This window comes from Ursus americanus, chromosome 17 (assembly GCF_024610735.1).
Source record: "Ursus americanus isolate L20-20 chromosome 17, mUrsAme1.1.p, whole genome shotgun sequence".
NCBI lineage: Eukaryota > Metazoa > Chordata > Mammalia > Carnivora > Ursidae > Ursus > Ursus americanus.
In genome coordinates, this window is record NC_142143.1 from 17,377,531 (window position 1) to 17,396,678 (window position 19,148).

The 19,148-nt window shown below is 41.1% G+C and overlaps 1 protein-coding gene across 1 annotated transcript in view; it reads right to left on the reverse strand.

Moving 5' to 3' along the window:
- The window catches only part of TXNRD1 (thioredoxin reductase 1), a 188,624-nt gene extending 171,842 nt beyond the window's left edge, over positions 1 to 16,782 (reverse strand). Inside the window, exon 1 of the mRNA XM_087868798.1 lies at positions 16,692 to 16,782. Coding sequence (XP_087724924.1) covers positions 16,692 to 16,782 — 91 coding nt within the window. The remainder of the gene's footprint in view (positions 1 to 16,691) is intronic.
- Positions 16,783 to 19,148: the final 2,366 nt, after the last annotated feature.

A 19,148-nucleotide genomic window follows, 5' to 3' on the forward strand; every position in this document is an offset into this window, starting at 1 on the left:
AGAAAAATAAAACAAATGTAGCAAAATAGGAATCTTAAGAAGAGAATAAGGGTATTCATATTAGTCTTCAACCTTTCTGTTGACAGGGGGAATTGGTAGAATTGCTGGAGTAATAGCCTTCAAAGCTCTTCTACAGAGCCCATGATAATATTCCCACTCGGATTTGTGGGAAAAGTCTGGCTCATGAAAAAGTCAGGAAGTCATAAGTCAGCCCACTTTGGGTACATCAGTCTGTAGCTAATAAGAAATCTCCGGGACTGTTTTCTTGACTTCCTTTGTTCAGGCAACATAAACATCTTCTAGACCAGTGGCCCTCAAGATACGGTAGGCATGCCTCTGGAATCCCTGAGGTCAAAACTAGTTTCATAACTATAAGATATAGTTGCCCTTTTCACTGTTGGCATCCTTAATAATGTAAAAGGCTACTAAGACCAAAAGTTTGAAAACCACCAACCTTGATGTTTTGAAAATTTTGAAAGAAAGAAAATGTGGAAAGTAGAGTTTCCATGGGAGCTAAATTTTTTTTATCTAGGATTGAAAAAGAAATTCTTCTCTTAAACTAAATAAAGTGAACACACCTTGGCTTCTCTTTCAAAGCCCCCGAAACCAATTAGAATGGGGCAGTCCTTCAATCTGGGACTCTCTTAAAAAAATTTTTAAAAATTGCTTTTGTTGTTGTTAGTTCTAATTCCATGCCACTTAAATGTAGCCAGAAAAAGAAGGAGGAGGAGGAGAAGAAGAAGAAGGAGAAGAAGAAGGAAGAGGAGACGAGGAAGAAGATGAACAGGAAGAAGGCGGTGAGGTGGCTTGACTCCAACTAAAGAACAAACACTCAACATTCCCCTCCTTTCTTGATCCTTACACATTGCATGAGGCTCCAGAGGCCTGCCTTTCTATGCTGTGGTCACAAGGACGAAAAACCAGCAGCAGATCATTATTGGAGTTGACTGCTTAGACTTCTGAGAGCACGAGGTCCAGACTGTCAAAAGGTGAGAGAAGTAGCTCATAAATTTCAGAGCAGAGAAACAAGAGGGAAAGCAAAGAGGAGCCCAGTAAAAGAAAGCAAAATGGCAACATTAAACACAGACTAAAGCTGCCACTTGTCAGAACTTGAATTTCTGCCATTAATAAGCAACATGATCACTTCAAATGTGATGATAAAATTTTTATAGCACTCTACTCTGCCTGCTGTCATCACTTTCTGGTTTGTAGATGTCACATGCATGTTTTTACCCTGTTGCCTGTGGTTAAAAGCATCTGGACTGCAAAACGTCAGAAGAAATCAAGGATTTCTGCAAATCCTAGAGCTTTAAAACTTTTTATTCAGCTCAAGAGTTTTGCAAACACACCACTACTCTTACATTTAACAAATTAGCAATATTAATAGTATTTTATTCAACCCACAAGACACACAAAATATTACTACACTTGGGTCTAATAAGACTTCATGAAATAACAAGTTATTCCATAAAAAAATCTAAGAGTGGGGAAGCTTTAATGGGGAAGCATGACATGATCCATGAAGTGAGAAGACAAGATAATTATGTGTTTTTTAAAGTCTGCAGGGTATGAGACATGCTAGAAAAATAAAACATAAAAACATAAGAAGACTAAAGACTCCTTAATAGGACATGATGATGACTTCTCCGATGCTGAATGTAATAAATATATCTTAGTTTTTAGTACTATTTGCCAAATTAAAACAAAACACTAGGATGCTTTTTTAAGCCTCAAAGGGATTTTTAGTTCTCACAAAGAACTTGTCATGTAAAGTACTTACTATGTTCCGGGCAAGCTGCTACAAACAGGCCTACAACATCCTGATTATAGCTCTTCTTTATCTCCTTCAGAGGAGTCTCACTGGAAGGTTAAAATTAAACCTGGGTTGTGTTGAGGGTCCTACCTACTAGGAATTTCCCACTTGCCTTACCCCACAGTTGTATGCTAATGTGATTATATGCCATGTCCAGGATTTGATATCTATATGAGCCTGAGAATACACATTTGAAAGGAAATCTCTCTTCTCCAATGGATTGGATTATGGAATGATTTATGCTGGGAGAGAATATGCCAGAAGCTCAAGTGTGTTGTCACTGGAAACTGAATCTTCTCGTGGGGGTGGGAGTGAGGTTAGTCTTATTTACTGGATCACTCAGCCCAAAGATTATCCTGTCAGGGTTAGGGTCTACTACAGGGACCGCAGGCGGCTTACTGAAGGACCAAATGGAAGAAGAAAATCCAACTTCCTTTTACCTAGCTGTTAAATTTCATATTGATGCTATTAATAACAAAATCATTTTAGGGGCACCTGGGTGGCGCAGTCATTAAGCGTCTGCCTTCGGCTCAGGGCGTGACCCCAGAGTCCTGGAATCGAGCCCCATGTCAGGCTCCTCTGCTGGGAGCCTGCTTCTTCCTCTCCCACTCCCCCTCTGCTTGTGTTCCCTCTCTCGCTGGCTGTCTCTGTCAAACAAATAAATAAAATCTTTTTAAAAAAATCATTTTAAAGGAAATACTATAGAAGTTTTTTAAATCAGAAGCGTAAAAACATAAAAGATGTTACATGAAAGAATAAAATTGAGAAGTTTTCCTTAGTATGTCTTTTAAAAAATTACTTTCAATGACTTCAGAGATATATCTTTGATTTAACAGGCAATTGATTTAATAGGCATTCCTTCTGGATTTCAGTTTCTTCAGCTGTGATATGAGTTGATCTAGATACAGACAAAACTTCTGCAAATATGCCCTTTGTGAACATAAAGCATCTACATGGAAGAAAATGTAGATGCTACCTTTGATTGTATAACATACCCACTATAAAACCTGAATTATGGTCATTAAAATATAAAAAGAATCTGTGGAAAATGACACAACCAATGCCTCACATGCAAGAACACGTGCGCGCACACACACACACACATACACAAACATTAACTCCCCTACTAAATAGCACTTAAGAGCTAGCTAAAAAGCTCTCATCAATACCACACCATTAATTCTCATAATTTCAATAAACATGCTTCAAACATTTATACAGAAAATATTTTGCATTTTTCATATTCTTTGTTACCCAATGAGTGTTAAGAATAGCCAATGAATGGAATAATCACAGTACGTTAAATGTCCAGCAAATGTGACCAACACTAGGGTTTTGAAAAAACTGTCTTAATCTTTCCAATTTCCTCATAAAAGGTTTAGAAACAAAAGATAAGGTTGCATTCTATTTTAAATGATTTTTTTCTAACCCCAGGGCTTAAGAAAAAACTACAAAACAGATGTATTTAGAAGTCCCTCTGATTCAGCAACATTTCCACATGTATACACACACACACACACACACACACACACACACACACACATCACACACAAAGAATACCAGGAGGAGAAAAAAATTAATAAAAGATACTCTACCAATCTACACAATCTTGTCCAGAAAATACAAGAGGAAGGATTATTTTCCAACTCATTTTATGAGGCCAGTATTACCCTGATACCCGAACTAGACAAGGATACTACAAAATAAGAAACCTACTGACCAATATCCCTCATAAACAAAGATATAAAACTCAACAAAATAATGGCAAATTAAGCCCAGCAATATATAAAATAATAATAATAATAATACACCACGAGCTAATGATGTTTATCCTGGGGATACAAGGCTGGTCCTTGTATTCAAAAATATTCAAAATTCAATCAATGTAATCTACCATATTAATGGTCTAAAAAAAAAAACCCACCACAATCAATTGTATGCCAACATACTACATACCCTACGTGAAATGGACAAACTCCTAGAAAGGCATGCGACACAAAAGGACTTAAGAAATACAAATCTGAATAGACCTAAAACAAGTGAAGAGTTAATGATCAAGAAAACTTCCCAGAAAGAAAAGCCCAGGCTCAGATGCCTTCATTAGTGAATTGTAACAAACATCCAAAGCAAAATTAACACCAATTCTTCACCAACACTTCCAAAAAAACAGAAAAGGAAGGAACATTTCCCGACTCAATTTATGACACCACTATTACCCTGAAAACCAAAGAAGAACATTACATGAAAGAAAAACACAGAACAATATTCTCTATAGATAAAAAAAATCCTCCACAAAATATTAGCAAACCAAATCTAGCAACATATAGAAATAATTATATATCAATGACCAAGTGGAATTTATCCCAGGATAAACTTTGCATAGGTTGATTTAACGTATGAAAAAATCTATTGATGTAATCTTATATTAATAGAATAAAAAACAAAAACCACACGATCATCTCAATAGACGCAGAAAAAACATTTGACAAAATCTAATAACCTTTCATGATAAAAAAAAATACTCAGCAAACTAGGAATAGAAGGAAACTTTCTCAACCTGATAAAGCCCATCTATGAAAAACCACAGCTAACATCATACTTTATGGTGAAAGATGGAATGCTTTCCCCCTAATATCAGGAACAAGATAAGGATGTCTGTTCTTGCCACTTCTATGCAACACTGTACTGGAAGTTATAGCCAGGGCAATTAGGCAAAGAAATAAAAGGTATCCAAGTTGAAAATGAAGAATAAGACTATCTATAGTCATAGATAACATGATCTTCTATATAGAAAATCCTCGGGAAAACACACACACACACACACACACCTTCTTAGAATGAATAAGCAAGTTCAGCAAGGTTGTAAAATATGAGATTGAAATAGAAAAATCAATTATATTCCTATACATGAATAATCTGAAAATGAAATTAGGCAAGCATTTTTTTCCATTTACGATAACCTCAAAAAGAATAAACTACTTGGGGAAAAGACTAACAAGAGTGCAAAACCTACACATTGAAAACTACAAAACACCACTGAAAGAATTCAAAGAACTAACTAAATAGAAACACATTCTCAAGTTCACTGACTGTAAGACTTAATATTGTTAAGATGGCAATAAACCCCAAATTAATCTATAGATTCAATGCAGTCCTTATCAAAATTCCAGCTGTCTTTTTTGCAGAAATTGACAAGCTGATCCTAAAATTCATATGGAAATACAAGGGACCCAGAAATGCCAAAACAACCTTGAGAAAGAGGAACAAAGTAGGAGTACTCACACTTCATAATTTTAAAACTCACTACAAATCAATAGTAATCAAGATCGTGTGGGACTAGCACATGGATAGACATACAGATCAATGCAATAGAATTGAGACTCCAGAAATAAACTGTTACATTGATCTTTGACAAGGGTGTCAAGACAATTCAATGGAGGAAGAATTGTCATTTCAGCAAATGGTGCTGACATAACTAAATATCCACATGCAAAAGAATGAAGTTGGACCCTTTCCTCATACCATACATAAAAATTAACTCAAGATCTATCATACAACTAAATATAAGAATTAAAACTATAAAAGTCTTGGGGCGCCTGGGTGGCACAGTTGGTTAAGTGCCTGACTCTTGGTTTCGTCTCAGGTCATGGTCTCAGTGTCATGAGATTGAGCCTTGTGTTGGGCTCCTCGCTCAGCCCGGAGTCTGCTTGAGATTCTCTCTCCCTCTCCCTCTCTCTCTCTACCCCTCCCACTCATGCTCTCTCTCGCTCTAAATAAATAAATCTAAAAAAATTTTTTTAGGGATCCCTGGGTGGCTCAGCTGCTTAAGTGTCTGCCTTCAACTCAGGTCATGATCCCAGGGTTCTGGGATCAAGTCCCACACTGGGGCTCCTTGCTCAGCGGGGAGCCTCCTTCTCCCTCTGCCTGTCACTCCCCCTGCTTGTGCACACTCTCTTTCTCTCTCTCACACACACACAAAATCTTTTTTAAAAAAAGCTTTTTAAACTAAAAAATTCTTAGAAAAAACCATGATGGTAATTTTTGTGACCTTGGATAGTTTGTTTGATACACCACCAAGAGCACAAGCAACAAAAGAAAACAAGACATTGGACTTCATCAAAATTTTTAAAGTTTTGTGCTTCAAAAGACACGATTGAGTAAACTTAAAAAACAACCTCCAGAATGGGAGAAAATATTTGCAAATCATATACCTGATAAGGGACTTGTATCTAGTATATATCAAAAACTCTTACAACTCAGCAATAAAAAGACAAAGAGCCCATCACAAATGGGAAAAGGGTTTGAACAGATATTTTTCCAAAGAGGATATATCAATAATTGATAAGCACATGAAAAGATGCTCAACATCATTAGTCATTAGGGAAATGCAGATCAAAACCACAATGAGATGTCACTTCACAACTACTTGGACGGCTAAAATAAAAAAGACAGACAATAACAAGCGCTGACAAGGATGTGGAGAAACTGGAACTCTCATATATTGCTGGCAAGAATGTAAAATGGTGTGGACCCTTTGGAAAACAGTTTGGCGATTACTCAAAAAGTTAAATGCAGTTATCATAAGATCCAGCCATTCAACTTCTAAGTATATACCCCCCCCAAAAAAAAATGCGTCCCCATAAAACTTGTATGCTACTTTTCACAGCAGCATTATACATAACTGCTAAAAAGCAGAAACGACCCCAAATGTCCATCAACTGATGAATAAATAAAATGTTATATCCATATAATGGAGTATTACTTGGCAACAAAAGGAAATGAAGCAGTGATAACATGCTACGGCATGCATAAATCTTGAAGACATACTAAGTGAAAGAAGCCAATCACAAAAGAAGATACATTATATGATTCAATTTCTATGAAATGTCCAGAAGAGGCAAATCTGTAGAGACAGAAGGTAGATTGGTAGTTGACAGGGCTGGCCGGGTAGAGGGGTGGCTAGTATTTACTGCTAATGGGTACAAGGTTTCTTTTAGGGGTAGTGAAAATTACATGGTTGCACACTGAACTAAGCACTTTTAAGTGGTGATTTTTATGGTATGTTAGTTATATCTCAATTTTTTAAAACCCTTATACAAATGTTTATAGCAGCTCTGTAATTCCAAAAAAAATGGAAACAATCCAAATATCCTTCAATGAATAAAAGGTAAATAAATTATGGTACATTCACACAACGTAATAAACGCAATAAAATGGAATAAACTATAGTTGTACACAACAAATTGGATGAATCTCTAAGGCATTATACTGTGTGGGGAAAAAAACAATCTCAAAAGGTTACATATTGTGTAATCCTATTTATATGACATTCCTGAAAATGCAAAACTATATTGACGGAGAACAGATAGTGGTTCCCAGAAGGTAGAAGCGGGGGTTGGTTGTGTCCACAAAAGGACAGCATAAGGGAGTTTTTTGAGAGTTATGGAACTGTTATGTATCCTAACTGTGTGTACATGTGTTAAAACTAACACCAAAAATGTCAATTTTACTTGTATGTTAAATTAAAAAATAAAATTTAAAAAGATATCCCAAACGATATACTCATTTCCTGTGCTATAAAATAAAAAACAAGACTACAATAGAGATCTTCTATGTAGAAGAGGGACATGAATTTGAGGATCATTCCTTTCAGAGAATGGGCTCCAGAAATATACTTGAGTTTATGCACACTCCTCTACACAAATCGTTAAAAATGCAATTAAGACATTATTTGGATCTTAGTATATTTATTACTTTAGAGCAAGTTCTTTCCTGCTATGTCAGAAGTTACTGACTTGCCCACATAAAATGAAGTGAATGAGTTAAAATCTTAGTAGTTACTCAGGCATGCATTCTAGCAGCCCAGACTGGAAAAAAGACATGTCTTAGATAATACATATGAAATTACCTGGCATATTGTGGAATCCTATAAAATGCTAGGTATTTTTATTTGGAATTTTACATTTCCTAGGCACTTGGGGACTCGATTAATTTTTCTGGGAGACAGATCCATAGAATATTAGAGCTGGAAAGGACTCAATGTTTATCCATTCACTTTATGTTGCAAAGGAAACCAAGGCCCAAAAGTGCAATGGAACTTGTCTAAGATCATACAGCTAGTTGATGGTACAAGAAGAACTAGAACTTTGTCTTCTCGACTCTAATTCTCTTTCCATTGCCCCTCAAGTGACTTGCAGAGTCATAATCTAAGTAAGCAGCTCTCAAATACACTGTCACGGTAATGACCATGACTATATTGGGGACTTACCTTGGACGCTAAGTTGTTTTACATCAAGTTCTTCCAGTCAGTTCAAGGTTATATTCCAGAGACACAATAGATCTTGTGGACATGAAGTGATCAAGGGATTCTGCTCTGCTTTGTAGGCAGGTCAGCGAACCCAGAGCACTCAGTGTTCACCACCTAAACTGGATATTTTGGGCTACTCAGGATTTCTATGACTAATTTTTATTCTATTTGTCCCTAAATACAAGGTGAAACTATCTTGACCAGGCTCCTTTTCCCACTATCTCCAGGTACTGGCAATCCTCCAAAAAGTTTTATTTTACTTCTACTGCTAGTTCTCATGATAATACAATGCTTTACTTCCAAGTCTTATGAGCGGACGGAAGGATGCAGATTCTCACTGGATTAGAAATGGCTAATCAATCTACAATCTACAAATGAGGCAGTATAGCACAGTGGTTAAGAGCATTGGTTCCTGGGGCACCTGGGTAGCACAGCGGTTAAGAGTCTGCCTTCGGCTCAGGGCGTGATCCCAGCATTATAGGATCGAGCCCCACTTCAGGCTCCTCCGCTATGAGCCTGCTTCTTCCTCTCCCACTCCCCCTGCTTGTGTTCCCTCTCTCGCTGGCTGTCTCTATCTCTGTCGAATAAATAAAAATAAAATATTTTAAAAAACAAAAAAAAAAAGAGCATTGGTTCCTGGGTGAGGATCCTGGCTCCACTCCTTACTAGTTATATGCCCTTTACTTCTCTGTGTCTCATTTGCCTCATTCGGTTGTTTCAAGGACTGAATGAGTTAATACCTGTAAAGCAATTAGCACAGGACCTGGATCATAATGAGCATTCAATAAATAGTACTATTTTTCATAAAAAGTCTCAGAAGTTATATATTACTCTAGAAAACAACCCCAGAAAGACATGTTCACTCATCACCCCAGCACCTGCAACAATGCCTAACATCTTTATGATGGTTAAAGTGTTGAATGAGTACATGTAGCCCGATTTACAAGACTTCCTTAGGAGTTATACTCTTTCAAAAAAACTATATTTCTGGGAACTACAACATCTCATATGGCATATTGGAAATACCATTCCCTCTCCCCATGATAAGGGCAATTTTACCTGCCTGAGATGTCCCGTTTGTAGGATTCCAAAGAGATGGGGAAAGAGTTCAATAAAAGAAGTTTCCAAGAGAAAAAAGATGGTCCTGGGTTGACTGTCACTGGGATAGAAAAATCAGACAGGAGAGGCGCCTGGTTGGCTCAGTTGATTAAGCATCCAACTCTTGATTTCGGCTCAGGTTTTGATCTCAGGGTGGTGAGACCAAGCCCTGCCTCAGGCTCCATTCTCAGCATGGAGCCTGCTTAAGATTCTCTCTCTCCCTCTCCCTCTGCCGCTCCCATGCTTGTGCAGGCGCATGGGCTCTTTTCCCTCTCTCAAAAAAAAAAAAAAAAAAAAAAGAATGAAAAAGAAAAATCAGACAGAAGGGAATAACTTGACTCCCTTCATTCAAGCATTTATTGAGCATCTACCTTGTGCCATGATACACCGTCCCAAAGAGGGAACGCAGCTCTGAGCAAGACATCCTTGCCCTGGGAAGTCAGTCTGGTAGAGCAACTACACAATGCACTATATGTCCTATAACACAAAGGGCAACACTAGCTTTACTTGGGGAATCACAAAACTATCATTTGGAATGGGTCTTGATGGGTAAGAAGAAGATGGGTAAGAAGAGTTTACACAGCAAAGAGGAGAAGGAAGAGTATTCCAGGCAGAAAACCAAATGTTCAAGAACAGATGAATGAGGGAGCTTGTCAAGGTCAGGGAACAGGAAAAAAAAAAAAGTGCCAAATGCAAGAGAGAGGGCTTAAAAGAGGCCTTAAACCTGTCAAAGTTCCTTTGTTCTTAAAACTTCCCTAGGAGTTCCAGCATTGGTCTAATCTAGTAAGAATGAGTATTGATCAGTTTGCATCAATTGATAATTAATGCAAAAAGAAAAGATCCTCACATACAATTCTCTTTAAAATCTACCCCCTCCTGGGGTACCTGGGTAGCTCAGTCGGTTAAGCATCAGACTCTTGGTTTTGGCTCAGGTCATGGTCCCAGGGTCCTGGGAATGAGTCCCACATCGGGCTCCCTGCTCAGTGGGGAGTCTGCTTCTCCCTCTGCCCTTCCCCCCTGCTTGTGATCTCTCTCTCTCTCTCAAATAAATAAATAAAATCTTAAAAAAAAAACAAAACTACTCCCTCCCCATCCCACACGATTCTGCCCACACCCAGAGCCAAAGATGTTGATTTGACTTTGTTTTGTTGTGTTGCTTTAATAAAAACAATTAGTGCTCTTTAGCAAGTCTGGTCTGGCTGTGGTGGCTGACAACCAGCTGCCAGACACACAGAGCGGCCCATGCTTTTCTCCTCCCTCCTTGCCATCCCTACCCTCAGCTGCCTCTTAGTGATATGGACCAAATCCCCGTTCAGCTTCCCTCTCTCTCCACTTTGGCCTGGACACCCCCTCTTGCTCAGCCAGATCAGCCCAACCAAATCCTAAGGATCGTATTACCAGTCTAGCAGATCAAATCACATCCAGAAAGATACCATGGAAGCCTACTACAAACAGGTACAAGGAAACCTTGCTTCCTGCTCTCCCAACATAAAGATTGTTTAGCCCAGTATTACATTTCTGACAAAACCTGATGGGGGTGGAGAGCCACTTACCAAGTTCTAGTTCCTTCTACTCCCCCTCCACCTCTTCTTTGATCTCACTGCATACATAAAAGAAAAAAAAAAAAAAACCTAGCCGTTGCTCAAATATGTAGAATTACTTCCATAAACCTAAAACAAACATGATAACCAAGAGCACAGTATCCACTTCACAGTAAATCCTTGTGATAAAGCATTCAATGAAACAATCATTAACTGGATATAGAGGGGCATAAGTCTTCAATATGCTCCCAGTGGTTTAAACCTTTTGCAGGCTGCGGCACATACCTGAAAAAGTAGTCAAATTTGGGCAGCACATTGGGGAGGGAGGAATAAGCAGCTCAAAATACCACTAAATAAGTGAGCGATAACTCCACGGTAATCATAATTATCCATGATCTTAAGAAAAAGTATCCAAAACTTGGAAATAAAGGAAGAGGATGGCATTGCCATTTCAATGTCATACTGGGGCATTGTTTAACAAGCCCACTGAAGAATCATTCAATCCTTTAAGAGACTGTACCTGTTCTTGACTTTGCTATTTACTATTTCATTAGTGTCCAGACACTGAAGTTTTGTTATTGTTTTTTTTTTAAGATGTTATTTTTAAGTAATCTCTACACCCATTGTGGGGCTCAAACTCACAACCCCGAGATCAAGAGTCTTGTGCTCTACCAACTGAACTAGCCAGGTGCCCCCAGGGACACAGATGTTTTACAATAACCTGTCCAGTAATACCAGAGGTTACAGTTTTATTGCCCTGTGGGACATTAACCAGTGTTGCAACTACTAGCAAATTCAATTCAGCAATTCTTTAAGTCTCTATTCCTTGGATTCTCCTTCAAATTAGTAGCTTCATACATTCCATTTAATAAATTTTTATACATGTTCATCTTATTTTTTACAAGAATCATGTTTTTAACATTTTTGAAAATCATACTTTGGTCATTACATCATTCATTCAGTCATTTCTTTTTGTTGCATTGCTATCTATGGAAAACTGTTTTCTGCCCTGGCTACATCTCCTACACGTTCAAAAGGCCCCGTCTTTTTTTTTTTTCTTAACGTGTGCCAGCTTGACACTACACATTCGCAGACCATAATGACCTGTGATCATATCTTGTTTGGCCTTCAGTGTTTCATTTAATTGAATTATTGCTGACATTTACAAACTGGAAGAAGTCACAAAAACAATAAATAAATATGGATTTCTAGTTTCTCTTGAAAAAATCTGAAGGTCTGGCAACACTAGAGTCATCTTCCCACCCAACGAAGGAGAGCTGAGCCCCTTTTAGAGCATTCTGTCCCCCGTTCATCCCAGTCTCCACCGCTCTCTATTGTTACCTGCCTGTCCTTGCAGTGAATTTAAACTTTCAATCCCTCAATTGTGGCCTGTCCATTCTTCTCATAACAAGCTGATACTCAGTCTATCCCACCTCCCACCACATGCTCAGCTCAGTTTTTCATCTAATAGCCACTGACATCTGAAGTGCATGGGTCTGTGTGTGTATACATAACACACACACACACACACATTCAATCGTGGCAAAAAATAACTTTTAAATTTTGATCAAAAGTTGGCAGCACATTTGAAGGCATTCTCAACACACCTGACAGTTGAAAGCTGAAAACTGCACTGTCATTTAAACCAATAGGTAACAAACTATTTGTCAACACCAAATAGAGACTCATGACGGTGATTTACAGCTGTATACATGTAGACTGGTTTCTTTTTTTTTTTAATATTTTATTTATTTATTTTGTCAGAGAGAGAGAGAGCGCGCGCGCCAAGCGCGCACGAGCAGGGGAGGGGCAGGCAGAGGGAGAAGGAAGCTCCCCCCTGAGCAAGAAGGCCAACTGATGCAGGACTGGATCCCAGGAAACTGGGATCATGACCTGAGCTAAAGGCAGACACTTAACCAACTGAGCCACCCAGGTGTCCCGTATGTAGACTAGTTTCTACCAGCAAAATAAAGCACAGAGCTTAAAAACAGGATATAAGGAACACTCATGAAATACTCAATGATGTTGTATGAAGGTTAAAAAAAAAAACACTACCACTTGGGGCATCTGGGTGGCTCTCCTTAAGCATCCACCGTCTGCTCAGGGAGTGATCCTAGGGTCCTGGGATTGAGCCCCGCATCAAGCCCCGCACTGAGCTCCCTGCTCCACTGGGAGCCTGCTTCTTCCTCTCCCACTCCCCCTGCTGTTTTCTCTCTCTCGCTGGCTGTCTCTCTCTCTGTCAAATAAATAAATAAAATCCTTAAAAACACACACACACAAAACCTTACACATTAATCCCTTCTTTCAAGGGCTTAATCCAACTGCAAATCCAAAACACACATTTAAAAAAAAGACAAATTTAAAAGCTTCAAATACTAAGAAAACATTAATACAAAGAGGTGAACATTCAAGTGTGAAGATTCAAACAATGACCAAAGACATTTACTTAAATTATCTGGCTAATGTGGGCTAAGAGCAAGTTTTCCCTTGAATTATCTAGCAAGTTACGCAAGTTCTGACTGCAGATTCCTAGCATGTCAGTCAGGATGACCCTGGTTTCTACACCACAAGATTTCAATTTCCTCTTATTACATCCTCCACCCAAACCGCAACCCCGCTGCTGACAACAGGCCTCTCCCCAGGAAAAGGTGGGTTCACTCTGGCTCAAACACCTCACTCCTTTGTTGTCAGACCTTGGTTCAAACAGAATCACCCGGAGCACCAAACATGGCAATTCCTGGCCCAAAACCCTGAGACTTGATTTAGTAAGTCTGGGATGGAGACCAGGAAAACAAACGTTTAACTTACACATACCCACCCTTTATGTAATTAATTCTCTTACCGGTGGTCTTAGGATACACATTGACAAACACTGTTTCCTTGCCTCACTGGAGAAGCTGGCTGTAGAGAGCAAGATGGAGTCACTCATGTCAAGCAGGGGCCTGTGTCAAGCGATGATGCAAGCACTTAAGGGTCCTGCAGCTACCAGATATCGCTGAGACCAGCAGCAGCTGACACCCCAGAACTGATAACAAGCAGAAGCAGAGGAGGCCTGCAGGGACCCGACTGATTAAATCTCTCTAAAAAGGGAGGATTTCTGCAGCAAACTGCGAGACTCCTCAGACATGACCCCTCTATGTCTGACCACTTTGAAAAGGCAGCTGCCGCCAAAGACTCTGCCTGATTGATGTCTGGACAGAGCTGAGATCCGTCACTGCTTGAACATCATAAGGAGTAAGTGTGGAGAGCTGACCCGGACCGGACGGAGGGCTTATCTCTACGGTGTGCCCACAGGCTGACTTCACGTTTGGTTCGTTAACTTCTACCCATTGTGTTATCTTGTTTATTGTGTGCTATGTAAGGAGCCAAGTTAATCATATCGTGACATGTCATTGAGTTTGGAATCCTGAACCGGCTTTATAATTATGTTAACCCTGCTTTATGACTGAATAAAACTGACTTTGTGGAAAGACACAACTCGTGTGTGCGCCTTCATAGTGTGCTTGTGACGCTGGTCAATGTTAGTAACATTGGCTTTTGGAAAATTTCTCACTTACAAAAAGTTGTCCTTTGCCATATGGACCATATGGATACATTTACTGAGTCCCAACCATCTGCAAGGCAGTGTGTCAAGGGCTGTGACAGATCAAATAATGAACAAAACGCATTCCTAACTCTCACAAATTCAGCAGGAAAAATAAATGTTTACAAGTTAATTAAACTAGAATGGAATATGTGTCATGGCAGGAATACAAATTAAACTCTAAGCACTGAGAAGCTGACTCCCTCTACCATTCTCTGCCAGCATCTTGTACCCATCCATCTTTATGATTACACATGATGACACAGCATTTTCCATGCCCTTCCTCTCCACGAGACTGTATGTTCAAGGGCTGAGATCATGCCTTGTTCACTCCTGAGTTGTTACTGCCTGATAAATAATAAATGCTGGGTTGAAGAGTCATTTAATCAAGACGTCCTTCATCATTACAACTTGGCCCAGATTGTGAGACTTCACATTAGATTCTGGCTGCTCATTTAGGAAGTCAGTTCCTTGAAACCTAGCCATGTAATTTCACATTTGGAGGGAACTTACAGAACATGTGGTCCAGCATGTCACTAAATTTGGTGTGCAGATCATGGGTGGTACTCAAGATAGCTTCTAGAATGTTTATAGAGGATATATGAAAAAAATTTAAATTTCAATAGGAGGCATATCTATGTGTGCATAGAAAATATCTATAACAGAACAGTGATTTTCATAGATTAATGCTTAAAACAGTGCTAAATTTATTTTAAAAAGTAAATGTAGAACAGGTGAAACTTTTATGCTATTAGAAATCCTAGTGGTTGCCTTGGTATGAGAGTAAGAGGCATGAAGGGGGCTTCTGCGGTACAGGAAATGTTTCTTTAGCTGGGTGCTGGCTGCACAGGGACGGTCAGTTTTAAACTGTATTATGACAATAGCTCTTTTCTCTATGTACAGTATACTTCAATCCAAAAGTATTTTTTTAAGTGGGTGTAAAATGGTAAATAAATGATAGTATTCGGATACTGGAAAAATCCTGAAGGTGGAAAAGGAAAGGTAAATTTGGGATACAGGGACTCAAATTCCATTGTGTAGATGAGAAGAAACTCAAGTGAGGGCCACAAATCAGCCGCTGGACCTTGAGCAGGGGCTGTCCCCACCCAACCGTCTCTCCCATTCTCCCTTTCCCCCACCTCATGTCAGTTCCAGCAGGATATGCACCCTCACTGTCTCCACGATGGTTTTATCAGCTGCTCCCCGCTCAGACGCCCCTGCCAAATCCAACTCTTCCAAGGGAGCGGCCTTCCCCACTTGGCTGTTTTTACCGTTCCTTTAAGCCCTTCGCCATATGCTGCCTTGTGACTAAATTGTAAGCCACGGAAAGACACAGATCCTACAGCACTTAACAATTCATCTATTGGGCAAGTTACCTTTCCGGGTCTCACTTTTAACACCTGTAAATCCGGGGGGTGAGAGGGCAGTACAAAGACTATGATCTGGGTTTGGAGTCAACAACTGCCTGTATCCCAGCTCTACCACTTACTACTGTGGAACTTTGGGCACGTTTCATCGTCGTTTTGTGCCTTAGCTGCTTCAGCTGTAAAGTCAGGGTTATGATAAGCCTATCTTTTAGTGTCGTTGGGAAAGTGAAACAAGATTATCCGTGTGGAGTGCTTAAAACAGTGCTTAGTAACTGTTAGCCATTATTACCATTAGCTGCAAAGCGGAGAAATACAAGCGCCTTTCCCCTGACGAAGTCACTGAAAGGATAGAGTGGGCTGGCGCTGTCAGGTATGTGCCTAAGACTCAAAGGGGAGAAGACGGGGGAGGACAGTAAGATCTGATGAGTCTCGAAGGCGGAGGGGTGTGTGGGCAAGGGGGGTACGCGGGCCCCACCCAAGACCTTCCAAGTCAGAATCTCCGGTTACAATGGCCCAAGTTTTTCTTGGCGCTTAAGCTCCTTTGATTTGGGTTTCTGTCCCCCTGCCCCCGGGGTCCTGGCTCCTCGAGAGGTGACGGTGAATTCCCCTTTGAAACACGGTGCTTGGAACAAGGGAGCATCAACAGCCCGCGACCAAATGCAGCCCAGTAACTGCCGGCGGTCTCGCTCGCTCGTGAGCCGTCTTCGGGCAGGTCTCGCAGCCGGCACGCTTCTCCTTCCGCCTCCTGTCTCCCGGAAAGCTACCGGCCGGGCGGCCCCTTCTGGGGGCAAACTTGGGGAAGCCGCTCCGCGCCAGCGGCGGGTACCCCGGGCGCCTCTCGACTCCCCGGCGTGGCGCGCGTCGGTCGAGACCCGGGGCTCCGGGGCGGCGCGGGCTGTCTGGAGGGCGCTTCCCGGTCACCGCACGCCCCAGGTCCGCCCGGCCCCGCAGTACGGGGCCGCGCCTTCGCACTCACTCGTACCTGGCGACTGGCTGCCCGGGCCGCTGCGGCCGTTGGCTTCCGGTTGCGGGCAATCGGACGCCTTCACCTTCTTGCTCTTCGCACAGCCCATGGCGCGCAGGGCTCTGTGGGAATTCCCGGCTGAGGACAGCCGCAGCCGAGCGGGGGCCGCGCGCCCCCTGCCGGCGGTGAGCGGAACGGCGGCGGGCGGGGCGAGGCGGCGGAGGGCGGGGTGGCGGGCGGCCACACCCTGATGCCCAAGCCTCCTCTCTTGCAAGCAGGTGGATTTTTTTTCACATTAAAATACGCTCACTAAAGATAAGTAGGAAAATGTAAAGTGGAAAGAAGTGGGGGAAAGGCATTATCCAAAATCTTATCTTTCAAGTTACTGGTACCGAATTTACTATTTCTTTCCAGTTTTTTTACCCTCAATAAATAGTTTTGCACCTAGGTTTTCACTTAATACTAGCATTTTCTATGCATAGTCCTGTAAGCCCCCCAGATAACTTCCTGGCTTCCACTCTCATCTCAGCTTTTGCCAGTGGATTAGACTGACAATGACCATTTCATTTTGAAGATTGTATTTATTGAGAGAGGGAGAGAGAGAGAGTGCCTATGAGAGTGGGATGAGGGGCAGAGGGAGAGGGAGAGACAGAATCTCAAGCAGACTCGCTGAGCACCTAGCCCACCCCTGGCTCGATCTCGACCCTAAGATCATGACCAGAAGGGAAGTCAAGAGTCCATCACTCAACGACTGAGCCACCCAGGTGCCCCTGATCATTTTATTTTAGACAGAAGCCCGCTCACACCATCCTCACCTCACCTGCACCACTTACCATACTCTTCGCTTTTATATAGCTCTGAGAGCCTTCCAACTACTCTCTGGTCTCTCTCTCCTGCTCTCACTTCCTTCCTCCCACCAGAATAGCATCTTGGCATTTTGTTTTTCTTTTGTGCATCCCAAAAGCTTAGAACAGTGCCTGGGACACTGTAGGAATTGAATATTGAGGGGAAGAAGGAAGGAAACATTATCTTTAATAACCATCAATATAAAAGTCCTCCCAGTAGAGCTACTGTACTAGGCTTACCTAGTCCTCTATTGATAGACATTTAATTTGTTTCTTTTTTAAAAATATTATGAATAAGACTACAGGGAACATCTTTATGTGTAGAGTTTTAAGGCTCTCCCTTACACATTTCCATATTGCTTTCCAGAATGGTGGTCCCCATTTGTACTCCCAGTAGGAAGGAATGAACGTTCCATGCTACCCAAGAGTGATTTTTAACACCAAAGCCACATTGTGCCACATCAGGTGGGGGTCACTGTTCTCAATGTAGTGCTTGGTTTTTCCTTCTTTCAATGAATTAACATATGTTAAGCATACGGGGCGCCTGGGTGGCACAGCGGTTAAGCGTCTGCCTTCAGCTCAGGGCGTGATCCCGGCGTTATGGGATCGAGCCCCACATCAGGCTCCTCCACTATGAGCCTGCTTCTTCCTCTCCCACTCCCCCTGCTTGTGTTCCCTCTCTCGCTGGCTGTCTCTATCTCTGTCGAATAAATAAATAAAATCTTAAAAAAAAAAAAAAACATATGTTAAGCATCCGACCCATATCCGGCTTTGTTCTAGGGTTACAGGGCGTCTAAAACAAGTTTCCTGCTCTTGAAGAACTTCCATCCCAGCTGAGATTTAGTGACCTTGTCTGGTCACCAGATGTGTGGCCGCGGTGCAGGCCCTCTGTTTTCATCTGAATTTGTGGGCAAGCTTATTTCCTGCTTTTCTTGGGAGCAACCCAGAATCAAAATGCTCTTGGAAAAGGGTATTTATTTGCTTACATACAGAAAGTGAAGGCTGAACCCAAACCTTTTAAAAACAGACACTGCACAAAGCCAAAGTGACGCTAAACAATCTCACCCAGGTGTTTGCAATCTGTTGGGATGGGAAGTGCTATAACGAAGCCAGGAACTTTTAAAGGCAAAGAAAAGTTCCCTCCCTCTGTAAGCTAGGTCCGTAATTCCTTTGTTCAGCTGGAATGATTATTTTGGAGATTTTTTTTTTTTACATGCTGTTCAACTTATAGCTAAAATTACTACGTATTTTGTCGGCAAAATCCCAATTGTAGCTGTCTTTTCTTTTTCCCTATCTAAAGCACACATTAAACTAAGATGATGGTTTTCTTGTTTTTCTGTGTTGTTTTTTTTTTTAATACCTAAGCAAGAGTAGCTGAGAGGCATGTGCTTGTCTGAGTCATCTTACCACATACGAACAATTTGTTGGACCTTGAAGATGAGCTGGGCACCCTGCTTACTGCTTTGCTCACATCATCTTGTGTTATCTACACAAGAACTCTATGTGGTAAGGATGATAATTATTCCTGTTTTACAGTAAGAATCCCGAGGCTGGTGAGTTAACTGCCCAGATTCCCAGAGCCTGATATACGAATCCAAGTCTCCTTACTCCAAGGCCTCTTTGCTCTTAA